This window comes from Oncorhynchus gorbuscha, linkage group LG13 (genome assembly GCF_021184085.1).
Source record: "Oncorhynchus gorbuscha isolate QuinsamMale2020 ecotype Even-year linkage group LG13, OgorEven_v1.0, whole genome shotgun sequence".
Lineage (NCBI taxonomy): Eukaryota > Metazoa > Chordata > Actinopteri > Salmoniformes > Salmonidae > Oncorhynchus > Oncorhynchus gorbuscha.
The window spans coordinates 64,188,569-64,198,608 of NC_060185.1; the positions used below are offsets into that span (position 1 = coordinate 64,188,569).

Here is a 10,040-nt window from a genome sequence, read left to right on the forward strand (position 1 = left end):
TTCCGGGTGACGTTGCCCGCCACCTTCCTAAATGATTCGTGACTGTTCAATACTTAATTTTTCCAGTTAGGTAGAGCGAACGTTACTGTACTCATGGAGAGAAAACTCCCCTGGATATTTTTTTAGAGACTCATTTAGCGCAATTATGTAGAAATATTCATCTTGAGACTCGCCCTAGGACAACGAAATATGTGGAGAGTACAAGGGTTTGTTGGAAGAGGTAAACTTAATATCATTAACAATTTTCTCCATTAACTTTAGCTAGTCAGCCTTGTTTATGCACTCGGGTCGAAGTTTGCTAGATTCGTCTATAGAAGTGTAACATTGTTTTATCTAGATTTGCAAATCAATTATCTATCCAGCTAGCTAATATTTGATTTGGCATGAGAGTAACGTTACAGTGTTATGCGCACGAACTAAAATCATTGACATGCTTGCCAGCTCGTAACTCTAAATTTCTAGAATGCACTAATTTATGCAGGACGTCTGTTTAAAACTGAGGCAGATCATGCTCATTGTATGCGTAAACCAGCATTTGGGTACTACTTTCTGCTCCACAAAACGTTGTTATATGGGTACTTAAATTGACACATCCTTCACTTAGCCGATTAAACTCAACTCGAGTCGTTGACTGGAAATCCGACGGAGAATTGCATTGAATTCTACGTCGGCCAGACATTTTACATAAGGAAAGTTATCTCACGACCTCTACAAGCCAGAATGTTGAATGAAATTATATGTTAACATACTTTACCGGTGCGGATGGTCCTTTACCGGTTGTCGGTGCGATTGGTCCTTTTGGCGGAAATAATACGAGACAATATACCCACAGGAAAGTACACTGAACAAAATGATGAACGTAACAGGAAACAATTCCAAAGATTGTAGTTATAGTTAATATAAGGACATCAATCAATTGAAATAAATTAATCTAATCTATTCATTTCACATGACTGGGAATAAAGACACTTTTGTATATATTGTTTATGTAGATTTGGCTATTTCAGCCACAGACGTTGCTGACAGGTGTATAAAATTGAGCTCACAATCATGCCATCTCCATAGACAAACATTAGAGAGAGTTCAGTGACTTGCAATGTTGTACTGTCATAGGATGCTACCTTTCCAGCGAGTCAGTTTTGTCAAATTTCTGCCCTGCTAGAGCTGCCCTGGTCAACTGTAAGTGCTATTGTTGTGAAGTGGAAACATCTAGGAGCAACAACGGCTCAGCAGTGAAGTGGTAGGCCACACAAGCTCACAGAACGGGACCGCTGAAGCATGTACAAATTGTCTGTCCTTGGTTGCGACTAGAGGTCGACCGATTATGATTTTTCATCGCTGATATTGAAGGTCCAATAAACAGCCGATACCCATTAATCAGACAAATTATTATATATCTTTTTTTAAATATTTTGTAATAATGGCAATTACAACAACACTGAATGAACAATGAACACTTTTATTTTAACTTAATATAATCCATAAATAAATCAAATCTATTAGGTCTCGAAGAAATAATTAAACATGCTCAATTTGGTTTAAATAATGCAAAAACACAGTGTTGGAGAAGAAAATAAAAGTGCAATATGTACCATGTAAAAAAGCAAATGTTTAAGTTCCTTGCTCAAAACATGAGAATAAAAGCTGGTGGTTCAATATTCCCAGTTAAGAAGTTTAACTTGTAGTTATTATAGGAATTAAGACGCGTCGACTATTTTTCTCTATGCCATTTGTATTTAATATACCTTTTGACTATTGGATGTTCTAATAGGCACTTTAGTATTGCCAGCCTAATCTTGATAAGTTGATAGGCTTGAAGTCATAAACAGCGCTGTGAAGCAAGCATTGCTAAGAGCTGCTGGGACAACGCAGTCAAGTTTGATTGAATGATTACGATCCTGCTGCTTCCTACCACCACTAAAGGCAGACTGCTCTATCAAATCATAGACTTAATTAATATAATAAATCTATTAATATAATAAATACAGAAATACAAGCCTTAGGTCATTAATATGGTCAAATCCGGACACTATCATTTCAAAAACCAAACGTTTATTCTTTCAGTGAAATACGGAACCGTCCCATATTTTATAGAATGGGCGGCAACCGTAAGTCTAAATATTGCTGTTACATTGCACAACCTTCAATGTTATATCATAATTATGTCAAATTCTGGCAAATTAGTTCACAACGAGCCAGGTGGCCCGAACTCTTGCATATACCCTGACTCTGTGTGCAATGAACGCAAGAGAAGTGACACAATTTCCATAGTTAATATTGCCTGCTAACATGCATTTCTTTTAACTAAATATGCAGGTTTTAAAAAATGTGTATTGATTTTAAGAAAGGCATTGATGTTTATGGTTAGGTACATTCGTGCAACAATTGTGCTTTTTTTCGCAAATGTGCTTTTGTTAAATCATCCCCCGTTTGGTGAAGTAGGCTGTGATTCTATGATAAATTAACAAGCACCGCGTTGATTATATGCAACGCAGGACAAGCTAGTTAACCTAGTAATATCATCAACTGTATGTAGTTAACTAGTGATTATGTGAAGGTTTAAGTTTTTTTATAAGATAAGTTTAATGCTAGCTAGCAACTTACCTTGGCTCCTTGCTGCACTCGCGTAACAGGTACTCGGCCTGCCACACAGTTTCTTCGTGGAATGCAATGTAATCGGCATCCAAAAATGCTGATTACCGATTGTTACGAAAACTTGAAATCAGCCCTAATTAATTGGCAATGCCGATTAAATCGGTCGACCTCTAGTTGCAACACTCGCTACCGAGTTCAAAACTGCTTCTGGAAGCAACGTCAGCACAATAACTGTTCGTTGGGAGCTTCATGAAATGGGTTTCCATGGCAGAGAGACGCACACAAGCCTAAGATCACCATGTGCAATGCCAAGCGTTGGCTGGTGTTGTGTAAAGCTCTCCGCCATTGGACTCTGGAGCAGTGGAAAAGTGTTCTCTGGAGTGATGAATAACGCTTCACTATCTGGCATTCCGATTGACGGATCTGGGTTTGGCGGATGCCAGGGGAACGCTACCTGCCCTAATTCATAATGTCAACTACATAGTTTGGAGGAGGAATAATGATCAGGGGCTGCTACAGCATACAGTGACATACCAGTCGATTCTGTCCTTCCAACTTTGTGGCAACAGTTTGGGGAAGGCCCTTTACTGTTTCAACATGACAATGCCCCCGTGCACAAAGTGGAGTCTATACAGAAATGGTTTGTTGAGATCGGTGTGAAAGAACTTGACTGGCTTGCACAGAGCCCTGACCTCAATATGGACCAACTCTATATTAATGCCCATGATTTTGGAATGAGACGTTCGACGAGCAGGTATTCACATACTTTTGATCATGTAGTGTACCTTAAAAAAAGGTAGGGGCGTGCATCAGAAAACCAGTCAGTATCTGGTGTGTCCGCCATTTGCCTCATGCAGTGCGACACATCTCCTTCGCATAGAGTTGATCAGGCTGTTGATCGTGGAATGTTGTCTCGCTATTCAATGGCTTCACGAAGTTGCTGGATATCGGCGGCAACTGGAACACACTGTCGTACACATCGACCCAGAGCATCCCAAACATGATCAATGGGTGACAGGTCAGGTGAGTTTGCATGCCATGAAAGAACTGGGACAGTTTCCACTTCTAGGAATTGTGTACAGATCCTTGCAACATGGGGCCATGCATTATCATGCTGGAGCATGGATGTGATAGCGGGGGATGAACGACACAACAATGCGCCTCAGGATCTCGTCACGGTATCTCTGTGCGTTCAAATTGCCATTGATCCAATGCAATTGTGTTGTCCGTAGCTTATCCTGGCCCGTACCGTACCCCCACCGCCACTATGGGGCACTTTGCTCACAACATTGACATCAGCAAACGGCTCACTCACGTGAGTCCATCTGCCCGGTACAGTTGAAACCGGGATTCATCTGTGAGGAGCACACTTCTCCAGCGTGCCAGTGGCCATCGAATGGGAACATTTGCCCACTGAAGTCTGTTACGACAGAGAACTGCAGTCAGGTCAAGACCTGGTGAAGAGGATGTAAACAACATTTGCAAGAAGTAAGCTTTGGAAAAATGTTCACTACGTGTTGCATTTGATGTTTTTGTTTAGTATATAATCACAAACTTTTCAAAGCACTGGTAGTGTATTCAGATTTCTATCACCTTAAGCAAGTGCACAAGATAAAAATAGATTCACGAGATGCATGGATACTTGCAGAGCTCGTGCACATGTTTATGGTTATGTGCATGCTTCAGGTGACAGGAAACACGAATGCACTATCGGTACTTTGAAAAGTTTATGTAATTATGTGATTATACTTTCCTCTGCATATTATAGTGTCTCGTAATCCTACCGTCAAAAGGGCCAACCACGTGGACAACCGGCGAAGTACGTTAAAATATAATTTTATTCAAGATTCTGGCTTGTAGAGGTCGTGAGAGGAAACTTTTCAGAGTCAAACGCTCATTTCTGCAATTCAGGTTTCCAGGCAACTCCGATCCTGGAGTTGAGTTCAGTTGGCGAGCCTACACCGTGCCAACCGTGATCAGCCAGCCTGTTTGGGTTTCAGCCGGTTGGGGGTCTGTTTACAAAACATTGACTAACCAACCACTGCTGTAACCTGTTGAGTGACACCTTATGTTTTGTGGTTTGTTTGAACATCCTGATGACGATAAAGACCTGTGTTGCACAGAATACACAACTACTTAAGACGGCCTCTTATTGAAATGCATATATATGAAATATTAAAAAAGGCTAATGCTTGTGCTCTGTGCATGTGACTTTAACCCACTATTAAATGTGCAGCGGAAGTGCAGATGGTATCAGCAGTATCTTCCAGGTTAACTCAATTACAACCCATCTTGTCCCGTCCCCCGCTCCCAGTTTTTAGCCGGTGCCATGGCAACGCCCCCCTGCGCCTGTCTCAGAATCATCACGTGGAGGATGACGTCATCCACTCCTCCACCTTCCTCTCCACCAGCCGGCACTCCCCCGACAGCAGGTACCTCATCCCCTCATTTTCCTCCCTCCTCGCTAGCCTTGCAGCTGGTTGCATCATCCTGTGGGCCCTGGCCTGTCTCTGCTGTGCATGTAGACTGCTGTTGGGGGGAAATGGGGACATACACCCTCTCTCGTGACTCTGTTGAGGCTCCTGCCGGGATGACTTAATACAACCTCTACAAGTCTATAAAAATGTCACTCATATCACCCACTTTTATTTTCTCACTCTTTCCACTTTTACCTTTCTCTTTCCATCTCTCTCAGCTCTCAGAAAGGGGAGGATGGAGACCAGTGGTGGAAGAAGAGGACCTCTCAGTTTTGCTACGATGGGCTCCCGCGCTACACTGCTCTGGATGCTGTGGGCTGGGTATGACCTGGCCACGAAACCAACACGCAGTCACAAACACATTACCCTGCATTCCCAGTGAACCGTCACTCTTCCACCTAAAATGTAGACTACAGACACGTTTTCCCAAATTTGCTAACATGTATTTCCCATGGCGATGGTGAAGTTGACGTATAACCTTTCTCTAGGGGGCAGCTGCCGTTCTGTTGATGCAGATCTGTAGGAGGGTCCACTCTCGAGTCTCCTCTGGGGCCGAACCCAATCCGAACACAGGATGCCTGGCCGTACAGGACACCCTGCAGAAGTTTGACTACCGCGTCCTACTGGAGATGCGTGAGTTATGTCACAACCACTAGAATCCCAAGCAATTCATCCAGTGAATGATTTTAAGGTGTGTGTGTGTGTGTGTGTGTGTGTGTGTGTGTGTGTGTGTGTGTGTGTGTGTGTGTGTGTGTGTGTGTGTGTGTGTGTGTGTGTGTGTGTGTGTGTGTGTGCACGCGCGCGCGCTAGCATTCTAAAAGTACATGAATGCAGAATGAGTCTGATCTCCTTCCTTTTGTGTACGTCCAGTGTCTCGCTGTGATGTGCTACCCAGAGGGAGGAGTGTGAGCTGTCTGCCACAGAGACAGCAGGCCCAGCAACGCAGCGGCAGCAGTAACGGCTACAGCAGCTCTGACCAGCTCCATGGAGATGCGATCGCTGACGGCTTCCTCGCTGACTGTCACCACTCCTCTGGAAGAGGTCAGTCTCACATTCTGCCTTCAAGAGGTTTAAATCACTTTATTGGCCAATTGCAGACAAGCTCTCAACCAGAATGTGACTTTATTTGACGCTTTTAACCCGACCTCTCCGAACACACTGTGTTGTGCTGTCGTTGTGGGGTTTAAGTGCCTTTCTCAATGGCATCTAGGATTTAATACCAGCAGCCCTTGGTTGCCAGCTCACTTCCCAATAGATTTTCGGACCCAGGATTTGAACTGGCAACCCTCCGGTTGCTGGCTCTCCTCTCTGGGCTATCTGCCACCCTTTACATTCTAACAGTGAATGGTCAGGGTAACTATATTTCTCTTATATGAAATTGTACTCGTATAGTTATATTATAGTTATACTTTACATATTCATGCCTACCGGATGACTTGATTTACAAACACAGGCCTAAACGCATGCACACATTTTATTCTCGATTCTCCCCATGTTACAGAGGAGACGTCCTTCTCAAAGTCCTCCCATCCTGAAGACAAACGCAGAGCCAGAAAGCGAGAAGCGCCTCTGCAGCAGAATGAGCAGGTATGTTTTTAGGCTGATCCTCTGTTTTAACTCCTGTCTGTTTGTGAAGCGGCCTTCTGTTCATGACCTCTGACCCTGTGATCTTTAGGATGCTCTAGCAGGGGCTGCCCAGAACCTCCAGCAGGTGGCCGACTCCAGTGTTCCTGTAGTCCTCAACATCATCGGTCTGGAGAGTGCGAAGACTGGGGACTATGATGCAGCCTTCTCCTGTTTCCTGGCCTCAGCCAGACGGGGTTACAGCAAGGCTCAGTTCAACACTGGAGTCTGTTACGAGAAAGGCAGGGGGGTAGGCAAAGACGGGGAGAAGGTAAGAAACACTTGCACAGTCCAAATCTGGACTTTTAACATTGGTGGTATTCGTAATTCCCTGTCCCATTTCTCTCATGACTCCCCTCATGGTTTTCACTCTCCAGGCTCTTCACTTCTACAGCCAAGCAGCGTCTGGGGGTCACAGTCAGGCTCAGTACCGCTGTGCCAAACTCCTCCTCAACAGCAGAGGGCAGCAGAGCACACAGAAGGACCTGGACTCAGCCATCAGCCTGCTGCAACAGGCTGCCTCAGCTGGACTGAAAGAGGTGAGTGAGAAGGAAGTGTCTCTTATGATTGTGTGACTTGGCCAAAAAGATAACATTTGAAAGTCAATGATTTTAAGTCGTCTTATTCTGTCTTCCTGTTTCTCTCGTTCCCCTCTCTCTCAGGCCCAAGTGTATCTGGGTTCCCTGTTCTCACAGGAGCCAGTCAGAGATGGCCGTAAGTCGGTGCACTACCTGAAGATGGCAGCAGAGAGCGGCGTGGGTGACATCCTCTACACATAAACTCAACAACTGTCATTCACTCATCCATCATAACCTGTTCTCAGTTCAGTGTAGTGTGAATCAGATGTGTGTTTCTCTATCGGTATGTGTAGGACAGCGAGGCGCTGCTGTTCCTGGGCCAGTGTTATGAGAGTGGGTTCGGGGTGCCTCAGTGTTTCAGAACAGCAGTAGGGTTTTATCAGCAGGCTGCCCAGGCAGGAAGCAGCCAGGCCAAGACTTTACTGACGCCCCCGTGTGGAGTGGAGGGTAAGGATACACACACTCTCACTCAATTCAGATTTGCACTTAGCTTTTTTGCCCTAAAACCTCTTATTTACACATCTGAATGAAATAGATTCTTCTGATATGATCTCCCCTTTCTCTCCCTCTAGAAGATGCCGTCCTGCGCTCTATCCACTCTTGTCCGTGCTTCTCCGTATCGCACCGTCTGCGGGAACCACTCTCCACCCTCCCCTCCCCTGTCCTACCCTCCAGTGGCCCCACCCTTCCCCTCCCACACTCCTGGAGCACAGGGAGTATGGGTCCCCCTCCGCCCTCCCTCCCCCAGCTTTGAGGGGAACGCCGTAAGGTGGACTCTAGGAGTGGGATAGTTAGCGCACACAGTCATGACTTCCGAATGTCGTTGTGATTGGATAAGGATGAAAAGGGAAAGCATGGTCACATGTTTAACCACTCTGTTGTTTCTCACTGTCAGCACTTAGAACTGGATGTGTATGTAGTGTAGGTCAATGTTTTGAGGAACGTGTGTGTAAGTATGGGAGACGGCAATACATGTCTGAAAGACATGCATGTCAGATATGAGGTATGGCTTTACCTGTTGACTTTTCCTCAATACCTTTTATCAGTGTTTTTCCAATGTAATGCTCTCATGGCACAAGCTTGGCCAGTTGTGGTACAATAAACTGCCCTGTGGGTAGAAAGATGGTATTGAGATATACTTTGTGGCCAGTTTCTTAGGTACGACCTATCTACTATCGGGTCGGACCCCCTTTTGCCTCCAGAACAGCCTGAATTCTTTGGGGCATGGAAACATTGCTCAATTGGTATCAAGGGATCTAATATTTTCCAGGAAAACATTACACCACCGCCACCAGTCTGTACCATTGAGACCAGGCAGGGTGGGGCCATGGACTCACACTGTTTACGCCAAATCCTGACTCTGCCATCAGCATGACGCAACAGGAACTGGGATTCGTCGGAACAGGCAAAGGTTTTCAGTTGCAGCAGTGTTGGTGATCCATTGGAGCTGCTTCTTCTTGTTTTTAGCTGATACGCCTGTTAGCTTGCACGATTCTGGCCATTGTCCATCGACCTCTCATCAACGAGCTGTTTTCGCCCACAGGACTGCTGCTGACTGGATGTTTGTTTGTCGCACCCTTCTCGTTAAACCCGTGAAAATCCCAGGAGGCCGGCCATTCCAGAGATACTGGAACCACCGTGCTTGGCACCGACGATCACACCACGCTCATTGTCGCTTCGGTCTCTCGTTTTGTCCATTCTAACGTCAATCGAACAGTAACAATGCATCAATGCCCGTCTGCTTTATAAAGCAGGCCACGGCCACGTGACTCACTGTCTGTAGGATCGAACCATTTTTGTGAAATGGAGTGGTGTACCTAATAAACTGGCCATTTAGTGTAATGTGTGCCTTAGCCTGCTATGCCTCTAAGTACAGTGTCTCTGGTGTGTACTTGACCCTGTTTAAAATGGCATAGAGTTTGGCTAAAAGAATGTGAATGAAAAGTGATTTTTATTTTTGTCCTTTTTTCAAAGTTTATCATAAACTACCAACAATGTTGCCATTTATTATCAGGGGTTAACTATCCAACTCTGTCCAGTAATTGAAAACATAAAGATACTCTCTAACGGGGCCTGGGCTTTAACTTGAGGCTTGTGTATTATGTGCATGTATGTATTTTCATTGATAAGTCACTATGTTGTATTTTCTCATGCTTTAGGAACTCTACTGTTGCTGAATGCACAAGGTGTCTAACACCAATAAAAATATAACGCTATTTTATACAACCCAGCCTGTGTGTCATTGAGATGTGCAGAAAATGTCATTAAGTATCTGGGAAACTGCATTGTTGTCAAAGCCTATAGTAAGCTCTATCGCAGACAACCCTGAGGCTACGGCTTAAGACAGGAACAAGTACAAGAAGTCCCGCTACGACCTCCGCAGAGTCATCTGATACGCACAAGGACAATTTAGGAATAAGGTGGAATCATACAACACAGGCTTCAACGCCCGCCACATTGTGGCGAGGGGTTACAGGCCATTACGGATTACAAAGGAAGACCCCGCCATGATCTGCCCAATGATGTCTCTTCCAGACTAACTCTTTATGCACGCTTCGACAATAACAACATGCCATGCGTGAGGTTCCCCACCGACCCCGAGGACTGGCTGATCTCGCTTTCCGAGGCTGACGTAAGGTCTTTAATTGGGGCCAGACGGTATTACAGGGCGCATTCTCGGAGCATGCGTAGATCAGCTGGCAGGCATGTCCACGGTAATTGTCAATGTCTCCTTGTCCCAGTCTGTAAACCCCATTGTCTCAAGATG

General features: G+C 45.0%; 1 protein-coding gene across 3 annotated transcripts; it reads left to right on the forward strand.

Annotated features, from left to right (window-relative positions):
* On the forward strand, positions 1 to 9,496 carry LOC123994052 (DAP3-binding cell death enhancer 1-like). 3 transcript variants are annotated; one of them, XM_046296538.1, is made up of 11 exons: positions 1 to 220; positions 4,910 to 5,027; positions 5,291 to 5,393; positions 5,561 to 5,705; positions 5,943 to 6,113; positions 6,574 to 6,659; positions 6,748 to 6,966; positions 7,073 to 7,234; positions 7,358 to 7,450; positions 7,567 to 7,720; positions 7,849 to 9,496. In XM_046296538.1, the coding sequence occupies exons 1-11, from the start codon at positions 190 to 192 to the stop codon at positions 8,025 to 8,027; spliced, it is 1,461 nt and encodes a 486-aa protein (XP_046152494.1). In that variant the 5' UTR covers positions 1 to 189; the 3' UTR covers positions 8,028 to 9,496. The 3 variants fall into 3 exon arrangements, with proteins under 3 accessions (XP_046152494.1, XP_046152493.1, XP_046152495.1); XM_046296537.1 differs by having other exon boundaries at positions 3 to 220; positions 7,846 to 9,496; XM_046296539.1 differs by lacking the exon at positions 1 to 220 and adding an exon at positions 4,204 to 4,605 and having other exon boundaries at positions 7,846 to 9,496.
* The last annotated feature ends 544 nt before the right edge of the window (positions 9,497 to 10,040 follow it).